The 23,971-nt window shown below is 45.1% G+C and overlaps 2 protein-coding genes across 2 annotated transcripts in view; one reads left to right on the forward strand and one right to left on the reverse strand.

The window, feature by feature from the left end:
* The window catches only part of ASTN2 (astrotactin 2), a 945,680-nt gene that overhangs the window by 181,238 nt on the left and 740,471 nt on the right, over positions 1-23,971 (reverse strand). The window lies entirely within an intron of this gene.
* TRIM32 (tripartite motif containing 32) lies at positions 5,964-23,877 on the forward strand. The gene is made up of 2 exons (XM_040442407.1): positions 5,964-5,993; positions 20,119-23,877. The coding sequence occupies exon 2, from the start codon at positions 20,125-20,127 to the stop codon at positions 22,063-22,065; it is 1,941 nt and encodes a 646-aa protein (XP_040298341.1). The 5' UTR covers positions 5,964-5,993; positions 20,119-20,124; the 3' UTR covers positions 22,066-23,877.

The following is a 23,971-nucleotide window of genomic DNA, read 5'->3' on the forward strand; positions in this document are numbered from 1 at the left end:
ATACAGTTCGGGTTTGCTCATCCCTACTAGCGGCCATCTAGCAACTCATGTCCTCAGCTCTATACACAAAATCCCGGTGACAGGTTCCCTTTAAAGTGAACAGCTCATAAATGAATTTTTCTTTTCACCTTTTTGAAATTTACACCTTAATATGATATTTCATATTGCCATCACTGTGCTTGCCACCATGACCTAAGTGACATCTAGTTGTCTGTTCTTCGTAAATGATAAACTGCATTTTCTACAACTTTTCTGTGTCCATCGTCTACAAACATTTATATGGGTTTTCCAAGATCTTTTTTACTGATGACCTATCCTCAGGCTGTATATAGGATGAAGTAACAGGAACTGTTGTGCACTGCTCTTCCTTGCCCTCAAGGTTAGAGTAAAGCCTCATGCACACGGCCGTTGTGCGGCCATTCCGTGTCCCCAATGCATGGGCAACATCCGTGCAGCGGGCCGGACCCATTCAACTTGAATGGGTCCGTGGTCTGTCCGCGCCGCGAAAAATATGACGTCATTTTTATTTGCGGTGCGAAACAACGGAAAGAAGCACCACAGAAGCACTCCGTAGTGCTTCCGGTGTTCCGTTCCGTATCTCCGGAATTGCGGACCCATTCAAATGAATGGGTCCGCATCTATGATGCGGGGTGCACGCGGCCGGCGGCCGTGGATTGCCAACCAGACGTTTGCGGGCCGCAATACGGCCACGGCCGCCCAACGGCCGTGTGCATGAGGCCTAACATGGAGACTTCAGTCACTTCACAAGTCGCATGGCCAAAGATCACAATGTAACAACCGGATGTTGATGCGGGGACACCTGGGACCTGCAGAGCCAGCGGGTCAGCGATGGAGCTGAAGCACAGCGACAGGGATCGGGCAAGAATCATCACCACCGTGGCTCGGGCCACACTGTGGGGTCTGTACAACAGTCAATAAGGTGAACTGCCCATTGAAGCTAGTTATTGGCTGAGTAGTCCCCTCCTGACATTTCATGTGTGTCAGAAAATGGGGATCAGAATAAAGTTAACATAGAACCAGTAGTGGGGGACTGGTGGAAGGGGTATCAACCAGGGGCGTAGTTACTGGTGACGAGGCTGCTTAGGGGCCTAAACTAAGGAGGAGGACTAAAAGATTATATTGTCAGGGCCCCATCAACAGTATTATACAATGATATGATATACAGAGACACTGAAGGAAATGGACATAGCGGCTGCGGGGCCTCATCTGATGAAGAAAAGTACGCTGGACCTTAGGTAGAGCGTGTGGACCACAGAGGGCGCATGAAACAACCGGTCAAAGGCAATATGTTGGTTTCAGCAGTATTCCATTTATTCGTAAGACAACGCGTTTCGGGGTCCCCTTTATCAAGTCTGAGCCTGATGAGCTGGAAGGATGTCACGGCTCCTTACTAGAGACAGGAGGGGGGTTGCAGGGGAGTTGGGGGTTGCAAAGACATTGCTGGGGGGGGGGGGGGGGTATTAAAAAAATTGCTGGGGTCCCCAGTCATATCTAGTATCAATTGCTTTCTGAGCATTCTGCTAAAAATTCCGCTTCTCTGGACAACCCCTTTAAATTCCATTACTGAACAGAAACATCAATCTAAAGAATACAATTGTTGAGGTTCCCTTGGGGACCTAAAAAAAACTAAAAGTGTTTACAAATATATAAAGAAAATTAAAAAAAATATATATAAAAATCACCTAATAAATAATAAAAAAAAAACATTATAGGCATCCAGAAACGCCCGTACTATTAATATATGAAATTATTTATTCCATACAGCAAATGGCATAACAGGTAAAAAAAATAAATGGCTGATTTGTTTTTTTTCACTGCTTCATCCTCCACCCCCCACAAAAACTAAATAAAAAGTGATCACAAAACCGTACACACCCCAAAATGTTATCGATAAAAACTGCAGGTCATTCCCTCACACAGCCCATAGCTGTAACCATACAAAACTTATGGGGGTCAGAATACGGCGAAGAAAAGAAAAAAAAAAAAAGATTTTTCCAAAGGTTAAAAACTTAAAATACAAGAAAAACTATATAATTGCGGTATTGCTGTGACTGCACTGACCCGGAGAATGAAGGGAACGGATCAGTTAAGGGTACTTTCACACTTGCAGCAGAGGATTCCGGCAGGCGGTTCCCTTGCCAGAACTGCCTGCCATATCCGGCAATCCGGACGCAAACGGATGCATTTGTGAGACGGATGCGGATCCGTCTCACAAATGCATTGCAATACTGGATCCGTCTTTCCGGTTGTCATCCGGAGAAACGGATCCAGTATTTATATATTTCTCATTTTTAAAGGTCTGCATTTCAATGTAAATTAATGGTGGATCCGGCATTCCGGTAAGGCCTCATGCACACGACCGTTGTTTTATTCCGTGTCCGTTGTGCCGCTTTTCGTGATTGTCTGTGGACCCATTGACTTTCAATGGGTCCGTTGAAAACTCGGCTAATGCACCGTTTGTCATCCGCGTCCGTGATCCGTGGTTCCAGTCCGTCCAAAAAATATAACCCGTCCTATTATTTTCGCGGAAAACGGTTTGCGGACCCATTCAAGTCAATGGGACCGCTAAAAAACACGGAGGCACACAAGATTGTCATCCGTGTCCGCGCATCCATTTTTTTCCTATCATTTGCATGGCAAACCTGCCTTCGATTTTTTTTTACTTTCCTTCATGTCTGGTGATCCTCCGAAAATAAAGGAAGACACACGGAAACGGATCACGGAACAACGGAACCCCATTTTGCGGAACGGAAAACACAACAACGGTCGTGTGCATGAGGCCTTAGTGTTCAGGAGAGAAAACTGCAGCATGTTGCGGTATTTTCTCCATCCAAAAAACGTAAGAGGGACTGCTTCTAGGATGGAACTCAATGCCGGAAAAGATTAACGCTAGTGTGAAAGTGCCCTTACCTCATAGGGAACGCAATGAACAAAACCCATAAACCTCTGGCGGAAGCATTTTTTTCCAATTCCACCCCATTTGGAATTCATTTCCAGCTTTCCAGTGCATCATATGAAATTGTAAATGGTGCCATTAGCAAGTACAACTTGCCCCGCAAAAAACAAGCCCTCATACAGAAAAATAAAAAAGTTATGCCGGTTAGTGAAAAATGGAATGACGGATCTGTAGCTGATATTGCATTTTCATGGTGACAGGTTGCCTTTAAAGAGCATCTGTCAGCAGATTTGTCCCTATGACACTGTCAGCTCATTTGCATATATTCTAACTTCATATTTCTCAGCAATGCAGACACATACGGACATGGCACCAACACAGATGCCGTCAGCTGCCAAGTGCACTGTCCTAGGTACAAATCTGCTGACAGATGCCCTTTAAAGGGGTTCTCCGGGTATCATGAAAAATACAAGCACTCCTCAGACCTATGGAAGAATATTGGTTTGCTACTACTTACCCTTCCCCCCCTCCACCGATGCCGCCAGGCTGTGAGCTCTTCTTTTCCTGTTCACCAGGATTTACTATTGGGCAGCTGAACAGGAATAGAAGCGTACACAGGCGGCTGGGACCCAAGAGGGAGAATCCGCAGCCTGTATGAGCGCAGATTGTATCATTTCATAAGACCCCCTGCACACGAACGTGTGCTTCCCGTTGCCGTATTGCGGATCCGCATTACACGGGAGCCGTTGCGTGGGCATTCCGCATAACGGAATGGGTCCGCAAATCCGGAGATGCGGAACGGAACCATAAGCACTACGGAGTGCTTCCATGGGGTTTCGTCCCGTACTTCCGTTCCGCAAAAAGATAGAACATGTCCTATCTTTTTGCGATCCGCTGCGGCTGCCCCACGGACTGTGTTCGTGCATTGCGGCCCGCAAAATCGACCACGGGGTGCACACGTTCGTGTGCAGGGGGCCTAAGGCTCAGAGGACTCGTTTAAAGGGAACCTGTCACCAGGATTTTGTGTATAGAGCTGAGGACATGGGTTGCTGGATCGCGGCTAGTACATCCGCAATACCCAGTCCCCATAGCTCTGTGTGCTTTTATTGTGTCAAATAAACGATTTATAGATATGTAAATGAACCTGCGATGAGTCCTGTCTCCTCCATGCTTGAGAGATGAGTCCTGTCTCCTCCATGCTTGAGAGATGAGTCCTGTCTCCTCCATGCTTGAGAGATGAGTCCAGCGTTCTCTGACTCTGATCCCAGCCACGCCCACTGTGAAGGAGCCCAGCCACGCCCACTGTGAAGGAGCCCAGCCACGCCCACTGTGAAGGAGCCCAGCCACGCCCACTGTGAAGGAGCCCAGCCACGCCCACTGTGAAGGAGCCCAACACCGCCCCGCATCCTCCGAATCTCCTCCTTGCTCCCCGACGTCAGAAAGCTAGAGCGCCGCAATCTTGCGATGCACGAGCTAGCGCATGCACAGTTCGTTCCGAGGCTGATGCCAGCACAGGGAAGGAACACTATGCTGACACTGCGCATGCGCTAGCTCGTGCATCGCGAGATTGCGGCGCTCTAGCTTTCTGATGTCGGGGAGCAAGGAGGAGATTCGGAGGATGCGGGGCGGTGTTGGGCTCCTTCACAGTGGGCGTGGCTGGGATCAGAGTCAGAGAACGCTGGACTCATCTCTCAAGCATGGAGGAGACAGGACTCATCGCAGGTTCATTTACATATCTATAAATCGTTTTTTTTACACAATAAAAGCACACAGAGCTATGGGGACTGGGTATTGCAGATGTGCTAGCGGCCATCTAGCAACCCATGTCCTCAGCTCTATACCCCAAATCCCGGTGACAGGTTCCCTCTAAAGGGGTTCTGCAGTTTCTTTAAACTGATGATTTATCGCACCTGACCGGCGGGGATCCGACATCCAGGACCCCCGCCGATCAGTTGTTTGAGAAGGCAGCGCCGCAGGCTTTTCGCTGTTGACCGCTGGCCCAGTGACGTCATGACTAGTATCACCTGGCTAGAGGCCCTGTTTACACAGGTGCATTGGAGGTTTATTCTCATGCAGGAGGACCTGGCAGGTCTCCACATTACAGGGACTGTGCAATGCTTCATTTCCCCTGTGGAGGCACTGCAGGGGACATAAAACTTTCTGTCAAATGCTTCAACATATTACAGCTCCATTCACATGTCCGTAATTTGGGTCCGCATTCGTTCCGCAATTTGCAGACCCATTTACTTTCAATGGGGCTGTAACGGATGCAAATCCGCATTTTCGGGTTCCGCAATTCCATTCCTGAAAAAAACAGAACATGTCCTATTCTTGTCCGCAATTGTGGACCAGAAAAGGCATTTTCTATTAGGGTCCATTCACACGTCCGCAATTTCGTTCCGCATTTTGCGGAACGGAATTGCGGACCCATTAATTTATATGGGGCAGCACGTGCTGCCCGGACACGGAATTGCAGACCTGCACTTCCAGGTCCGCAATTCCGTTCCCGAAAAAAAATAGAACATGTCCTATTCTTGTCCGCATCTGCAGACAAGAATAGGAATATTCTATTAGTGCCGGCAATGTGCGGTCCGCAAAATGCAGAACGCACATTGCTGCTGTCCGTGTTTTGCGGATCCGCAAAACACGTTGCGGACGTGTGAATGGACCCATAAATAGTGTCTGTGATGTGCGGTCCGCAAATTGCGGATCGCACATTGCAGGTGTCCGTGTTTTGCGGATCCGCAAAACACTTATGGACGTGTGAATGGACCCTTATTGCAAGGAAAGCAGAGCAGAGGGCCCCCTGTCACTCTGCTCATACCATCTCCATACACAAATCTTTAGGACTCTCTCAATGAGCCCCTGTGATAAGAACTCCGATGGCACACGGACAGATAATGAAGCAGGAGCTCCACGTGCTGCTCCGCCGGCGAACGGCAGTTTCCAGACACAATTTCCCGCTTTCACTCAGGCATCACTCAAAAACTACATCTCCCGTGCTGCTTTGGGAGGAAGCGGAAGTGACGTCACACGTGCGCTTTGCCCTGTCTGGGGAGTGGCGCAGCCGGTGCAGGTAAGCGGTATCGCTGTGTAATGTCAGGGGATGTGTCAGTGCCGTAGTCATCAGGTGTGGGGCTGCAGGGGGAGCGGTGCCGCTGGGATTCTCCTCCGTGCTGTGCAGTGTAATGTAATATATACATGGCCGTGCTATCACCCATTCTTATAATAAAGGGTGTGGTTAGTAGGTGGCAGGTACTGCTGACATCACACACCATACCCCACAGAGGGTTCACACCAGCGAAGTGTCACATCTGCCCCAATTCTCCTAGCTGTAGACCCCTGGTACCTTTGTGCCCACACATAGTAAGAATGCCCCCTTCGTAGTGCCCCAACACCGTACAAATGCCCCCTCAGTGCCCCTGACACGGTATGATGTTCCCTCAGTACCCGCACACAATACAGTGCCCCCCCAGTATGATGCCCACATAGGTGCCCTCCATACAGTATGAGACTCTCTTGAAAGGGATTTTCGAAGACCTATATGTTGATGACTATTCTCCATTAGTATCTGATCGGTGAGGGTCTGACACCCGGGACCCTTGCAGTATATTGTATAGCGGCTGTGCTTGGTATCGCGCTCAGCCCCGTTCACTTCTATAGGGCTGATCTGCGCCTCGGCTGTGTGACCGATGAACATGTTGTCGCTGCCCTAGGGAAAGCTGTGAGAAGGACGTGGCGCTACTGTGAGCGCCGCTGCCTTCTCAAACCCTGGTGTCGGACCCCCACAGATCAGATACTGATGACCTGTCTAAAGAATAAGACCTCGGTTGTAAAGTCTCGCAAAACCCCTTTAAGTGCCCACCCCCACGGTCTGATACCGCTAGACTGAATACTCGCCTATCCCATGATCCGCTGTGCTCTCCTGCACACGGTATGTGGGGCCGCAAAAGATGCAGACAGCACACGGATTCCGAGAAAACGGGGATTGCATTTCAACATACTGAATTCTTCATTCCCTGCGGGTATAGGCATCGCTAAAGTCACGCACCCACTACCCCCCTCCACAAATATGGCTGATCACAATACACCTGGTGATAAAACCAAAGTGGATCAACAGAATAGAGCTGACATGACCAGACGGATTGCACTGTGCAGCATGCTATATACTGCGCTACACGGAATTTCTCAAACTATAAAAATAAAACTCAGATTTTAAAAAAAATACAAACATTTCAGTAAAAGAAATGGTCCCGTAGGTTTCCAAAGTGCTTAAAGAGGACCTTCCATCGCTCCAAACATTGTAAGATAACTATCTGGACATGTAGAGCGGCGCCCGGGATCTCACTGCACTTACTATTATTCCGGGGCGCAGCTCCGTTCTCCCGCTATGTCCCCCGGTATTTTCGCTGATTTGGTTATACTGGGAGGAGTCTGCCCTGTTTCTCCCTGGACGTTCCTTCTCCCTGTAGCGCGGTCCAATCGCAGCGCAGAGCTCACAGCCATGGAGAAAAAAACCTCACCTTCTCCATGGCTGTGAGCTCTGCGCTGTGATTGGACCGCGCTACAGGGAGAAGGAACGTCCAGGGAGAAACAGAGCAGACTCCTCCCAGTATAACCAAATCAGCGAAAATACCGGGGGACATAGCGGGAGAACGGAGCGGCGCCCCGGAATAATAGTAAGTGCAGTGAGATCCCGGGCGCCGCTCTACACAGTCTGATAGTTATCTTACAATGTTTGGAGCGATGGAAGGTCCTCTTTAAGGTTGGTGGCAATTTTTGTTTATGATTGCATTTTACTCATTTTTGGCTAAAAATCATATTTTCAATTGGCCTTTATTGAAAATATTGAGACGTCTGTCACAAAGGGTTAACTGTTTTTCTAGCAGTGTGCATCCTACTTTCACTTTCATCTAATGACCCTTATTTCTAAACTACTAAAAGGTCATATACACTTATTTAAGCCGCATTCTTATCAGTAAGATAACCATTCAACTGTAATGAGTGTTTATAATGTCAGAGAGCAGAGATAAGGAGCCCGTCAGCTCCCCAACTGACGGAAAAGAGAGAGAATCCATAGGCAGCTAGTACAGCCTCTCCGCTCCGTACAGACAAAAATCACTCCATATTTTGAATAAAGACCAATTTAAAAAAAAAAGATTTTTAGCTCAGAGTAAGTACAATGCAATAAAAAAAAAAAAAGTGACCCTAAAGGTTTCCATAGCTTTTTAAGAGGTTTCCCAAGAATGGAAAAAAATCTAGCCGAGGGGAAATGACAGCAAAAAAGAAAAACCTAGACGACCCAGTACTCCCGTGGTAAATGCCCCGCTGTTCGAGCACAGCTAGCCGACTTTGACACAAATGAATACCACATTGTGACTAGGGATGAGCAACTTGTGTTTCAAGTTCGGTGAGCAAGGTTCGGGTTATCTAAGAATGCCATTATGGATTCTGTTACCACGGACGATAACTTATGGTCCCTGATAGTGTAATCTATCACGGAATTCCTAGATAATCCGAACCTTGCACACTGAACTTGAAAGTTCGCTCTTCCCTAATTGTGACCCGTACGTTAGTCTCATTATGTTGCAGAACTGCAATCGTTGGCTGTTTCATGGCCATAATCGCCAAGTTGCCAATTAGTTATACTAAATTTCTTCTGCATGGGAAATGCCTGGCTGGCCGCAGCTTCTCCTGGCAAAATCAGCCGCGTACCTGGGGTGCCTGGAGTGGGACCTGCGGTGATCAGCTGATTGTGGAAGGGATTGTTTTTGATGAGACTGCTCCTTTAACAAATATTGTAACACAACTAAGGCTACTTTCACACCAGCGTTGTTGCTGCATCCGTCACGGATCCGCAAAAACGCTTCTGTCACAATAATACAACCGTCTGCATACATTATGAACAGATCCGGTTGTATTATCTGTAACATAGCCACGACGGATCCGTCATGAACTCTATTGAAAGTCAATGGGGGACGGGTCCGTTTTCTGTTGTGTCTGAGAAAACAGAGCCGTCCCCGTTGACTTACATTGTGAGTCGTGACTGATCCATCTTGCTCTGTACCACACTGCGGGAAGGAAAAGAGCAAATGTGAAAGTAGCCTAAGGCTACTTTCCCATCTGCAGCATGGATTCCGGCAAGCTGTTTCGGAAGAGAACAGCCCACCGGAATTCTCTGCTGGATGCAACTGGAATGCCCACCGGCCCCATTAACTATAATTGAGCCCTGCGGAGATCTGGCCACAATCCTGCAGAAATGCAGAGAGTCGGTCAGACACAAACCGCTGCAGTTTGTGTCCGGCTGATTCCTGGCATTCTCTGCCGGAATTAGGGTTGCAGCGGGTATCGAAGTCTTGATACTTTTTCAATACTTTGATACCGGGATTGGCGTTTTTTTTTTGTTTTTTTTATAGATTTTTTTATTTTATTTTAATCATAATAGCAGAGATACAGGTAAATGGTGATGGACACAAGTCTGTGTCATACAGCATCACCTTACAGTAGGTGAAAATATAACATTAATAGTAACAGGTGGGTGTCTGCACATTAAATCAAGGACGCGGTCTGCATCAAGTAGAGAGATAATACTATATATCCATTGAGGTGTTAAAATCATAGAGAGTATTTCCTGTAGTCCATACATGGTCTCCAAAGAGCGCGGAAGTCTCCATGAGATTGATTCTCCCATGCGGACAGTTCTTCGAACATGTAGATGGAATCAATCTTGTTAAGCCAATGATCGAGCGAGGGAAGGTCAGGGGACAGCCAATGCCGGGGTATCAACAGACAATAGTTTTTTGAAGAGTTTTTAAGGAAAATAACTAAATAGGGGGGAATAGAGTCCCAAGAGAGCTAGCTTGGGAGAGGGGGAGATTTTAGTTTTGCAAATTAGATTGCATTGTTTGAAAATTTCAGACCACCATGATATAATTGGTGGACATGACCACCAGACATGGTAGAATGTCCCCCTACCAGTCCCACATCTCCAGCATGCGTCTGAACCCTAGGAGGAGAAACGGCAAGTTACATCTGGGGTTTTATACCATCTGGTAAGGAGTTTGTATTCGTTCTCCTGGATCCTGACGCATCTGGAAGAGGAGTGTGGCTCGACAAAGAGACGTTGTTGTTCTTCTGTTGTAAAAGATGTGTTTAGGTCCCTCTCCCAGGAACCAATGACGGACGGTTTGGGCATAGAGACAGGGGAGATGAGTCTCCTGTATATTAGGGAAATGAGTTTCCTGGGAGGAGGATTTGCACAAATCAAACCTTCAAACCACGTCAGGGGCCTGAGCAGATCCCTGTACTGGACATGTTTGGGGAAAAAAGAATATACAAAGGAGATAAGGAATATGGAGAGGGTGGCCGTGGGGAATAAACTCTGAATGGTGGTTCTATCAATAAGTTTGCCATCTTCTCCAAATAAGGAGATCACTGGCAATGTAGAATGTCTGATTGAGGGAGGAAGGCTTTGATGTAGTTCTGTCGGGGCTAAATTCAAAAGGTCTCTCACCTGGATAAGAGGAGAGGGTAAAGGGACGCCAAAAGCTGATTTTTGAAATTTGTCCCAAGTCTCCAATGTGGCCTTGATATTCAGATTATGATGTATATGGTTCGAATGAGGATTTTTGGGGCGTATTAGAAGAACTCTAAATGATGAAAGAAAGAATGCGGATTCCATACTAACCCAGGATTTATATGGGGTTTCTCTAAACAAGTCTATAGTTCTAGACAGTAAGCTGGCCATATTATATGCTATGGGGTCAGGGAGATTGATACCGCCTGAAGATTTAGGTCTTTGGAGGATATTTAGGCTGATGCAAGCTTTTTTTCTTGTTCCAAATGAACCTACGAATATCTCTATTCAAGGACTGGAAGTACGTATTGGGGACAGGAAGAGGTAGGACCTGTTGCAAATAATTTAGTCTAGGCAAGACAAGGGAAGTAAATAGGTTTTTCCGGCCAAACCATGAAAGCGTAGGGAAATATAGGTTGTTAATTTGAGATTGTATGGATTGTAATAGAGGGACATAATTAAGATGGAACAAATTGGAAAGATCAGGTCCGATTTTGACTCCTAGGTAAGTTATGGTAGGTGGTTCCCAGTTGAAAGGTGAGCGAGAAGCAAGTTCGGATTTAGTGCGGGGATTTAATCCTATATCTAGGACGTGGGATTTTTTCATATTAATTTTAAAATTAGACAGGGGGCTAAACCTTTCTAATTGATTATAGATATCGGGCATCGATATAGAGGGGTTCGTGGTTGAGTAATAAATCGTCAGCGAAGACTGCCGTTTTGTGTTCTTGGCCGCCTAGTTTGATGCCTTCAATCAGGGGGTCTTGGCGTATGGATTGAAGCAAAGGTTCCATGACCATTACAAAGATTAAAGGGTATAACGGGCAACCTTGGCGGGTTCCGTTCCTAATGGGGAAAGGGGGAGAGAAAGTGTCGTTTATCAGCACCAACGCCGAGGCATTGAGATACATTGAGAAGATCGCTTGTATGAAGGGGTCGGGGAGCCCAAACTTCATAAGGGCAAGGCACATGAAGTCCCAATCTACTCTATCAAAAGCCTTTTCGGCATCGGAGCTGATAAGGACTAATGGACAGGGTTTGCTTTTAGCATAAAAGATAGCATTCAGGATCCTCGTTGAGTTATCATTCTCCTCCCTGTCAGTGACAAAACCGGTTTGGTCTCTGTGAATTAAAAGGGGCAATAGCGGAGATTAGCATGTATTTTAGCCAGAAGTTTTAGGTCCAGGTTTAATAAGGATATGGGACGATAATTTTCACAATAGGCTGGATCTTTGCCAATTTTGGGGATAATTGAAATATGTGCTTTGGTCATATCTGGGGTTAAGGGTACTCCTTTAAGAGACTGGTTAAATAGGGTAAGTAAATGTGGAACAACGGAGTCACTAGAAATGCGATAATATATAGCTGAGAGACCATCTGGTCCGGGAGATTTATTTCTAGGAAGTTGTTTTATAGCTTCCTTCAATTCTTTGGCCGTAAAGGGGGATTCAAGGGAAATCCTTTGGGATTGATTCAAGTCTGGGAGAGATAGGGATTGAAGAAAGTTGAGGAAGTGTTTGGCTAAGGTAGTATTTAATAGGTTTTTCAGTTCGGAGCGTAGTCTGTTTTTTTTTTTTTTTTGAATATACTTTATTTTCCAAAAAAATAGTGTATAACAGTCTTCTATTTCAATATCACAAAGTAGTAAAGTAGGAATACATTAATACATTAATCTAATCCTGAGCTGAATTTCCATTTTATTTATACATCCCCCTTATCCCTCCCTCTACCCCCCCCCTTTTTTTTTCTTTCCGCGGGGCTGCCGTGTCTGCCTCTTTGTCATTGTTGCCAGTTGCCCCCCCTCTGGTTAGATCGGCAAGTTGTAGGTCAGAGAGCGTTTGTTTATGTTGAGTTTCCAATTTTTTTATATTCAGGAGAAGGTTATCGATTTGGGCCATTCTTAATTTTTTAACATAGGAGCCTAGGCTAATAAGTTGTCCTCGCATGTAAGCTTTATGGGTATCCCACAGGGTGTGGGGGGGAGGTTTCTGGGAGGGCATTTAAAGTGAAGAAATCGTTCAAGGCTTTTTTTTTTTGTTTGGAGATATGGTCTGGGTTAGAAGGGAGTTGCTCATTAAGTCTCCACCTAAATGTCCTGGGGGGGGGGGGGTTGGCTGAGGAGGGGAAATAGAAATAAATATAGGGGCATGGTCGGAAAGGTGTATTGAGTCGATACAGGGGTTAAGGCAAGATTGAATATGTTCTTTAGAAACGAATAAATAACCTAGTCTCTGATATGAACCGTGTTCATTCGAATAGAAGGTATAATCCTTAACAGAAGGATTTAGCAATCTCCAAACGTCAACCAGGTGCAAGTCGGCTAATGAGTTACTTATTGTTCGAAGTGAGCGTTTAGAAAATGCAGACTTACTGGTAGATGAATCCAGTACAGGATCTAGAGTGACGTTGAGGTCACCACCTAAAATCACAGTACCTTCCTGAAAGGGGGTTATAATTGGAATAAGGCTTTTAAGCCAAGCTGCCTGATCGACGTTTGGGGCATATACATTAATAAAGGTGTACATACAATTACCAATAGTACCTTTTAGCAGTAGATATCTGCCTTCAACATCTTGCTGATGAGAACAATATTGGAAAGGTGTGTTACTGCTAAAGCCAATGCTGATCCCTCTAGAGGCAGATGAGTTTGACCCGCAGTGGAACCATACCGGGAAGCTAGAACGGGAAAGATCCGCGTATCTATTGAATTTAAAATGGGTTTCCTGTAAAAACAGGACAGATGTTTGTTTCTTCCTCATAAGGGACAAAATTTAGCGAATTAAAGCTTTTGACGTTAAATGAGGAAATCTTGAGATTATTCATCATATCGATACATAGATGTCAGGATCTATCTGAACTTTCCATAATGGAACCACCTCGGGCCAAAGGGGACACAGTGGATATCTCATTGATGATTTGTTTAAGCAAAATGCATCGGTGCAGACCCACCACTTGAAAGTGGTAACAGGTAGGGAAATAAAGAAGAACCGTGAAAACAATAAAAACATTAACAGGTGCGCGATAGTGCATGATAATACGGTAATATCCAAGGGGGATATGGTATCAACAAGAGTTATCACCCTAATAAAAAGCAGTAGTCGTGCATAATACAATTGAAACAGTAGTCAAGGGGGGGGAGTAGGAAGACGAACATCCGAGTGAAAGATCATAGGTATAAGGACAGTGGTGTAATTTAAAGGATGGAGATATTTGGGACAGCAAGTAAGTATTGAGTGGAGGTAGACAGGAGATGGAAATCAGACCCAGGATCTGAGGCTTCTTATTCTCCCATTGGTAGACATCTTGGAGTGGTAAGGGATGCTTCTCTCCTGTGCTTGACTGATCTAGGGGTACGTTGTTTCTCCCAGTGTTCGGCTGCAGGGAGGCTTGGAAGAGAAGAGAGGTCTTGTACTATGTCCCAATTCTGGATATTCAGCGGGCCGATGTGAACCCTTTGGAATGATATGGATTTCTGCACAAATTGGTCATAAAATGTGATCTGATCTTCATCTAAGTCACAACAATAGACAATCACAGTCTGCTTAAACTAATAACACACAAATAATTAAATGTTACCATGTTTTTTTTGAACACACCATGTAAACATTCACAGTGCAGGTGGAAAAAGTATGTGAACCCCTAGACTAATGACATCTCCAAGACCTAATTGGAGTGAGGTGCCAACTGGAGTCCAATCAATGAGATGAGATTGGAGGTGTTGGTTACAGCTGCCCTGCCCTATAAAAAACACACACCAGTGCTGGGTTTGCTTTTCACAAGAAGCATTGCCTGATGTGAATGATGCCTCGCACAAAAGAGCTCTCAGAAGACCTACGATTAAGAATTGTTGACTTGCATAAAGCTGGAAAGGGTTATAAAAGTATCTCCAAAAGCCTTGCTGTTCATCAGTCCACGGTAAGACAAATTGTCTATAAATGGAGAAAGTTCAGCACTGCTGCTACTGTCCATAAGAGTGGCCGTCCTGTAAAGATGACTGCAAGAGCACAGCGCAGACTGCTTAATGAAGTGAATAAGAATCCTAGAGTGTCAGTTAAAGACTTACAAAAGCCTCTGGCATATGCTAACATCCCTGTTAGCGAATCTACGATACGTAAAATACTAAACAAGAATGGATTTCATGGGAGGATACCACAGAGGAAACCACTGCTGTCCAAAAAAAACATTGCTGCACGTATACAGTTTGCACAAGAGCACTTGGCTGTTACACAGCAGTTCTGGCAAAATATTCTGTGGACGTATGAAACCAAAGTTGAGTTGTTTGGAAGAAACCCACAACACTATGTGTGGAGAAAAAAAAGGCACAGCACACCAACATCAAAACCTCATCCCAACTGTGAAGTATGGTGGTGGGGGCATCAAGTTCTGGGGCTGCTTTGCTGCGTCAGGGCCTGGACGGATTGCTATCATCGAAGGAAAAATGAATTCCAAAGTTTATCAAGACATTTTGCAGGAGAACTTAAGGCCATCTGTCCACCAGCTGAAGCTCAACAGAAGATGGGTGTTGCAACAGGACAACAACCCAAAGCATAGAAGTAAATCAACAACAGAATGGCTTAAACAGAAGAAAATACTGACCTCAACCCGATTGAGATGCTGTGGCATGACCTCAAGAAAGCGATTCACACCAGACATCCCAAGAATATTGCTGAACTGAAACAGTTCTGTAAAGAGGAATGGTCAAGAATTACTCCTGACCGTTGTGCATGTCTGATCTGCAACTACAGGAAATGTTTGGTTGAAGTTATTGCTGCCAAAGGAGGTTCAACCAGTTATTAAATCCAAGGGTTCACATACTTTTTCCACCTGCACTGTGAATGTTTGCATGGTGTGTTCAATAAAAACATGGTAACATTTAATTCTTTGTGTGTTATTAGTTTAAGCAGACTGTGATTGTCTATTGTTGTGACTTAGATGAAGATCAGATCACATTTTATGACCAATTTGTGCAGAAATCCATATCATTCCAAAGGTTTCACATACTTTTTCTTGCAACTGTATACTTGATCGAGAGCCGCAAAAGAGGAAATAGCCATCCTGCGATCTTCGTAGAAAAAGGAGATGCCAAATGGAAAGGTCCACCTGTATAGGATCCCATGCGATCTGAGCCAGTCCGTTAGGGGCTTCAGGGCTCTCCTCTTTTGTAGAGTAATCTGAGCTAGGTCTTGAAAGATGGAGACAGTATAGCCGTCCCACCTCACCTCACTCGTCTGACGGGCTTTAGCAAGGATAGCTTCTTTCACTGGGAAGGTAAGGAATTTGCAGATTATATCCCTCGGAGGGGCGTTTGTAGCAGGCTTAGGTGTCAGCGCCCTGTGTGCCCTTTCCAAGATCACATCATGGGCGGAATCAGGGCCTAATAGGAAAAGGCAAATTTGAGTTACTGTGTGAGGGATATCTCCCGTAGCAACCGTTTCCGGTATGCCGCGGAAACGCAGATTATTGCGTCTTCCGCGGTTTTCTTGATCCTCCAGTGCACAGTATAGAGCGCGGGGAGACCGGCGCCATCTTGCTTTCCCTCGCCACATAGACGGAGGCAGCCTTTTTTTATAAATTTATCCATTTCCCCCGATCTTCACCATAGTGACTGTTCCAGGCTGAAATTTCAGGCTAGTAGGGCAATTTCACACACAGAGCTGAACACTCGCACAGCCATCTGCTGCAGGCGCTGGCTCCGCCCCCCGTGATTGGTGTTTTTTTTGATAGTATCAGTTAGCATCAGTCCCTACCAGAGAACATGTTCTGATCAGCGACCACATAGTGGAGAATGAAGGAGAGCATTAATTCCTCCTTATTGATGCAGCCGACCACGGCCACCGTTGAAAAAGCTGCATTTGTGAGACAGATCCGGATCCGTCTCAGAAATGCATTGCAATACCGGATCTGTCTTTCCGGTTGTCATCTGGAAAAACAGATCCGGTATTTATTTTTTTCACCGATTTAATGGTCTGCGCATGTGCGGACAGATAGAACGGATCCGTTTTGCCGGAACACTTGGAAATTAATGCCGGATTCGGCATTCCGGCAAGTGTTCAGGATTTTTGGCCGGAAAGAAAACTGCAGCATGCTGCGGTATTTTCTCCGGCCAAAAAACGTAAGATGGACTGACCTGATGCATCCTGAACAGAATGCTCTCCATTCAGAATGCATTAGGATAAAACGGACGGAACTCAATACCGGAAAACAAAAACGCTAGTGTGAAAGTACCCTAAGCCGCATCCAAGGCATCACACTGAGACAGCTAGAAACCTATTCTGTACGGATGTGAGACAAGCACCACAAAACAGCTGTCTATGGATGGATATGACATCTGGGAAGTCGAAATTTGACTTATAGGAGATGCCTCTTTGGCTAGACCAGGATTTGAAAAGAAACACATGTCTTAAAAGGGTTTTCCGAGATTTTAATACTGATGACCTATCCTCAGGATAGGTCATCAGTATCTGATCAGTGAGGGCCTGGGACCCCTGCTGATCATCTGTTTGAGAAGGCAGCGGCAGTCCTGTGAGCACCGCTGCCTTCTCACAGCTTACCCAGCACAGCGCCGCACATTGTATAGCGGCTGGGCTTGGTATTGTGCTTAGCTCCATTTACTTCTATAGGGCTGAGCTACTCCTAGGCCACGTGACCAATGAAAGTGTCATGACTGTCCTAGGCTAAGCTGTGAGAAGGGCATGGTTCTACTGCGAGTGCCACAACTTTCCCAAACAGTTGATCGGTAAGAATCCAGGGTGTCGGGCCACTGCCGATCAGATACCGATGACCTATCCAGAAGATAGGTCATCAGTACTAAAATCTCGGAAAACCCCTTTAATTGGTCGCTCTGAGCAACACTGAACAGTTTTCATAAATGAGGCCTACAGACCAATGGTTTATCATCAGCCTGAATTATGGCCTCCATTATTTGTTTTCGGAGTGCCTCACGTAATATGTACATTGGGCAGGTAGATGCTAGTGTGTCCTCTGCTGGAGCCTTCCCGGGGGATGGTTCCTGCTTATGTAAGACTGACAGAAACTCTATGTGAGATGCTTCTTCTTTTCAGCAGCACCAGCAGTTTACCGACTGAAAAGGTGTCATTAATTTATGTGAAGTGACAGAATTCTTCAGGAGGACGGTGTTTGCTTCTGCACACGCTGCTAATTCCAGGCTCCAGGTGCTGCACGGTAACAAGCAGACATAACAGGTCACGCATTAGTTATGCACGGCTAGTATGTAATTCCACAGCGGGAGAGCGCTCGCAATATTAACACGTTTCCTCGCGCCACTTCCAAAGCATGACCTGAGGTGAACAATTTATCTGTTAGGAATATTGTAGCTGCCAATAGATCGCTCTTGTTTTCAGCTTCAAATGATGTCGCTAAATTGCTGTTATCGCGTCGAGCTGCTGGCGGGGTAGAGCTGCAAGTGTTCAACTGTGAGATTAGCTAAGACACAGCTACGCATTGCTTCTCTCTATGAGTTTTGCCTCCATGTTTCTTAAATTGTCACTGCATACACCAGTTTCCCTGAATTCTCAAATAGGTTTTCTAGATTAGCCATAGGTACTCGAGCTGAATCTTCAATGTGACCCATTCCACCCAGTCATCCTGACGAAGGTTCAGCCTTTTCCTATGTGAGTGTGTTGTTACTATTACCATTAGTAAATGGGAATATTTGATTTTGCAATATTGTTGTGGTTTTTAGTGTGGTTGTCGATGTATGAATCCAACGTAAAGGATGTAATTGTAAGTACAACATTTGAGGGACTTGTCTGGGGAATTTTTGAAGTCTGTTTTGCTTTGACACAATTTGCGCCAAATTTATCACACATTTGATAAATTTGGTGCATGATTAGAAATAACACTCCTGTCCAAAGCTGCCATGATAAATCTAGCATACATCTCCTCGCCTAGCTAACCAGACCCAATTTGCCACCCACAAAAGTGGTAAGAGCGATGTTTTTGTGCAGAATTTCAACTCTGAAGCCAGAAGAAGTTGTGATAATTCCAGGTCTAGGGACCAGTGGCCATCTTCATCTCTGGGTCACACCTCAGTAGATGTAATCAGCCCTGAAGAGGGTAATCAGATAAGATTTCCACACATATCCAGCCTGCTTTCATTGGTGTATGAAAGGGCAGAACAAAGCGCAGGAGCCAGGTAGTTGGTGGTTCTAGAAAACACCTACTGTCTCCTAACCTTTTGCTTTGGTATGTATTGCCCAGCCATTAGATAAATTAGGCTCCTGGAGCAATCTAAGGCCAGGTTCAGTGAAAGCTGTGAACGCTGCTGAACTGACCTAGAAATCTGCATGTGTTGCATGGCAGTTTCATTGCACACTTTGGAGCATACAGATTTCATTCTATGCATTGCTTTGGATGAAGTCTACAATGATCTGTTGCATTTCCACAGCAGATTTGAAAATCCGAAGCATGCTTAGACTCCTCTGTTCAAACCCCGTTTACTTACATTGTACTGGTGCAGATTTCAATACCATAATTCTTCGACATGACAAGTATATCATATGTGCATTCCCTCTAATTTGGCTTCCATTGTCTCAAGACCTGTGGGGACCACAGATGGCAGAGAACCCCAGTGCAAGAAGAGTGCATGGGCCCCTTGAACCCCAAAAGCTTAAGGGGATTATGCCACCAATGTCAGATAGAAGTGGGTCCCAGACCTGCACCTATCTCCAGAATGGGACCCCCGTAGTGAACATGCGTAGCCACCCTCCTTAATTTCTGTAGGAGTTCCAAAAAATTTCTGGCAGTTCCATATTGGTGAATTAAAGGGCTTCTGTCACCCCCCAAAACTCATTTTTGGGCATATTAAAATCCTTATTAGACGACTATTCCCTATATAGGGCTCTTACCTTGTTCTGTGGCTTCGTTTAATTAAAAATCAAGCTTTTAAAATATGCAAATGACTTCACTACCAGCAAGTAGGGCGTCTACTTGCTGGTAGCCGCCGCATCCTCCTTTTAAAAAAACCGCCCCCTCCTCCAGTTGATTGACAGGACCAGCGAGCGCTCTTCTCCTCCGGCTGGCCCTGTCAGCATTTCAAATCCCGCGCCTGCGCCTTACGTGTCTTCATTCGGCGCAGGCGCTCTGAGAGAAGGACGCTCGCTTCCTCAGCACTCCCTCAGTGCGCCTGCGCCGGTGACATCACCTCTAAACCCGAAAGAGAAGCAGGCGCACTGAGGGAGTGCTGAGGAAGCCTGTGCCGAATGAAGAGACGTAAGGCGCAGGATTTGAAATGCTGACAGGGCCAGCCGGAGGAGGAGAGCGCTCGCTGGCCCTGTCAATCAACTGGAGGAGGGGGCGGCTACCAGCAAGTAGACGCCCTACTTGCTGGTAGTGAAGTCATTTGCTTATTTTAAAAGCTCGATTTTTTTTTTTTTTTTTTTTTTTTTTTTATATGAAACGAAGCCCCAGAACAAGATAAGAGCCCTATATAGGGAATAGTCATCCAATAAGGATTTTAATATGCCCAAAAATTAAAAATTAGTTTTGGGGGGTGACAGAAGCCCTTTAAGTGGTAGGCTTGTCAGAAAGCAACAATAGTTTGGAAATGTAAATATATTAAAATATAAATTGATATATAAAAATATATTTATTTTTCTCCCCTCAGGAAACAATGGCTTCTGCCCCATCTGTGAATGTGGATAGCCTTCGAGAAGTGCTTGAGTGCCCCATATGTATGGAGACATACACTGAAGAACAGTTGAGGCCAAAACTCTTACAGTGTGGGCATACCACATGTAAGCAATGTCTTGACAAGCTTTTAGCCAGCGCTATTAATGGAGTGCGCTGCCCTTTCTGTAGTCGGGTAACGCGTGTCACAGGTTCATCCCAGTTGACTGATAACTTGACAATTTTGAAAATCATGAACACTGCAGAACTGGGCCAAGCTGTCTCAGGATTAATGTGCAGGACGTGCAACCAAAGGCTGCCACGGAGGTACTGCAGAAGTTGTGCTTTAGTGATCTGTGACATGTGCGGAGAAGCAGAGCATCATCCTCCAGAGCACATTGTACTTTCGATGGCCGACGCCGCAAATGAGCATCGACAGAACATTCAAGAAAAGCTTACAAGTTTTAAACAGTCCATTCAGGACCTGCACAAGAGAAAAGCCTCACTAGACAGCCTTTCCTCCCATGTAAAGTGCAAGTACAAATTAGTTATGCAAGATTACAGTAAAGAAGAAATCAACGTACAGGAGGAGTTAGCGCGTTCACGCAAGCATTTTACATCTTCCTTGTATGAGGTTGAAAAATTAAACGATCAGGTGATGGATGAGCAAGCTTACCTTCTCAACATAGCTGAAGTGCAGATTATATCAAGGTGTGACTACCTTATGCTAAAGATGAAACAGTCAGATTTAGCTCTTTTGGAAGAGTCTGTGGAGGAAGATGAACCCAACATGGTAGCTAACTTACCACAAAACCTTACACTACAAGACGTAGAGTTTCTCAAGGTGGGACATGTTGGTCCTGTACAGGTAGGTCAAGTGATCAAGAAGCCTTACAATGTGAATTTAGATAACCATAACCCAGATGAGTTTCCAATGGCATTGAGCAATGACGTTGAGGCATTGGCAGAAGATCTGAGCCATGTTCAGCCATGTACATCAACTCCCATTACCCAACTTGTAGATACTGCATGTAGCTTACAGCAATGTCAGTTTCTGAGGAAGATGGGATCTAAGGGTAATATGCCAGGAATGTTTAACCTACCTGTCAGTATCCATGTTACAGCACCAGGGGAGGTACTTGTTGCTGACAGAGGTAACTGCAGGATTCAGGTTTTCAACAGAAAAGGCTTTTTGAGAGAAATAAGACGAAGTCCTACTGGAATTGACACTTTTGTGCTAAGCTTCCTTGGTGCAGATCTTCCTAACTTGATTCCATTGTCAGTAACTATGAACTGCCATGGACTAATAGGTGTGACAGATAATTATGATAACTCTGTAAAGGTATATACAATGGAAGGACACTGTATTGCCTGCCATAGAAGTCAACTAAGCAAACCATGGGGAATTGCTGCCATGCCTTCTGGTCAGTTTGTGGTAACTGATGTGGAAGGAGGAAAGCTGTGGTGTCTGACTGTAGACCGGAGCCTTGGAGTTGTCAAATACAGTCGACTTTGTAGTGCTGTGCGGCCAAAGTTTGTAACATGTGACCAGCAAGGGACTGTATACTTCACTCAAGGACTCGGCCTGAACTTGGAAAACCGTCAGTATGAGCATAATCTTGAAGGAGGTTTTTCCATTGGCTCAGTGGGAGCTGATGGGCAACTGGGTCGTCAAATCAGCCACTTCTTCTCCGAGAACGAGGACTTCCGTTGTATTGCAGGAATGTGTGTTGGGGCACGGGGAGATTTAATTGTGGCAGATAGTGGACGGAAGGAAATTCTTCATTTTCCTAAAAGCGGAGGGTACAGTGTCTTAATCAAAGAGGGCTTGACCTGTCCTGTTGGAGTTTCTATAACTCCTAAGGGGCAGCTTTTAGTGTTGGATTGTTGGGATCATTGTATTAAAATCTACAGTTACCACACACGCAGGTATTCCTCACCTTGAAACAAACTGACTTAGATCCCGGAGACTTTGCTTTGGCAATATGCTTTCATGCACTTTAAAAAGAAAAGTGCAATCCTATGCACCACTCAGCATTTTTCATTCCACCGAAGAATCCTACTCAAGAGGAACAGACAGTGTAACCATATAACCACCGATGGATGCAGAATGCTGAAAATAAAGCTTGTAACATACAGCAGAGGCTTTAAGGTGTTCAATGTTCTTGTCTTTATTGTAAGGAGTATTGTGCCAACCTTATATCCTAGTTTCATGCCCTTATCATGTCAGATATTCTTTCTGTATCCATTGGTAAAACATCTCTTGCTAACACAGAGGAAAAGGAGCAGCTCTAAAACCGTCAACGGCCTGGTTTGGCCTTTGTTCCAGGCATAAAGGAAGCGCCTGCAAGTATTATTGACTGAATTTTCCAGCGACTCAAATCCCAATGTGATATATGTGGAGACTAGTTAGCATTCTGCGCACTTTGTAGAGAAAAATGTGTATGACTGGGTTCACACTGCACGGTTGCCACTCTTTCCAAAGCCAAAAACTGGATTATATTCTAAAGAGATGAGTATATCATTTTAACATGTGGCTTCCAAGCAATGTTTACCTGGCCCTGTGGTAGAACTAGCAGCAGTGCTCTAATCTGTTATTGCTATTCTGTATGTGAAAAATTAACAAAGCAGCTGCTGTGCGAGTTGTGAAACCTTCTACGTGCTTCGTTTTTTATGCAGATCGGTTAGTAAATATTTTTGACGTGTCAGGCTGGGATGCTTAATATATCTAAACATGACAAGAGAGGCGCATTTGATATGTGACAATAAAGGAACACTAAACGTAGAAAATTCACGAAAAAGATTTGCAGCAATTCCTTCCTAATCCATTTTCCTTTTGATCCTATTTTATTTCATTTTTCAATTTAAACTGAGAAATGTAAGGAAATCTTCACTATGGCCCTGATTTGTCAAGGCCAGCGTGTGCCACGGCGGTTTTCTAGGGGCCTGTGCTGTTGGAGGAGGCATGTAATTTAAGAGCTGGTTTCATCATAAATTACTTGCCATCTCCAGCTCTCTGTGCACCAGACTGAAATCTACAGCGGCTCGGAGCTGCCTTTAGATTTCAGTCATTAGTTAACCAGTTTCTGGTGTAAATAATAATTAATTAGCCGGGGTCGATGGCCCTGCCCTTGCTACGCCCACTCGTCGTGAGTGCATTAAAAAGTTGCAGTGCCAAAATGAAGTATAAGGGGAATGATAAATTCCCCCCCCTATGTGGCCAAGAAAATCAGCCAGATCACCCCTCCTGCTCCTCACTGTCCCTTGTCTGGTTGTGAGACAGCTGGCTGCAGCAAGAGCCTCAACCTTCGTATCTGACTGCAATAGAGCAAAAAGATAAAATAACTAAAGTACTTTGTGGTATTTAAGGAAGCGGGATATGTGGCAACCCCTACAAACTCGGATGAATACCGTGTCCTCCAGCTGTTTCTGACAATCCCAAGTATCAGAAACGTTGAGTTGTATAGTGACAAATTGTGGAAATATTGAAGGTCATGTGGCCTTACTGTAATACTGCATGCCTCCAATTTTATACAGAGAAACTTGCTTCTAGGAGTGAATACCTCTGCACAAAGCCTGTATGGATGCATACAGATGGCTCTTTGGTGCATGACACTCCGTTTAAGGACCCTACAGTTGCCTTTGGGCCAATGTACAGAAATATACGTGATATACTGTACCTAAAGGGGTTCTCTGGGAATCAAGAAAATGAAATTACTTAAATATTACTTCATTATAAGTATACTCCCAAATACCTTTCATTATTTATAATGGCTTGTTTTGTCTAGGGGGCAATCTTTAGGAGAAATAAAATGGTGACTGTCCTATTAGTACTCACAAAACCTGCCCTA

The sequence above is a fragment of the Bufo bufo genome, chromosome 8 (genome assembly GCF_905171765.1).
Source record: "Bufo bufo chromosome 8, aBufBuf1.1, whole genome shotgun sequence".
Classification (NCBI taxonomy): Eukaryota; Metazoa; Chordata; class Amphibia; order Anura; family Bufonidae; genus Bufo; species Bufo bufo.

Bases quoted from the DNA above. Each gene is read 5' to 3' on its own strand.
- TRIM32 (XM_040442407.1), top strand. From the start codon at position 20,125: ATGGCTTCTGCCCCATCTGTGAATGTGGATAGCCTTCGAGAAGTGCTT.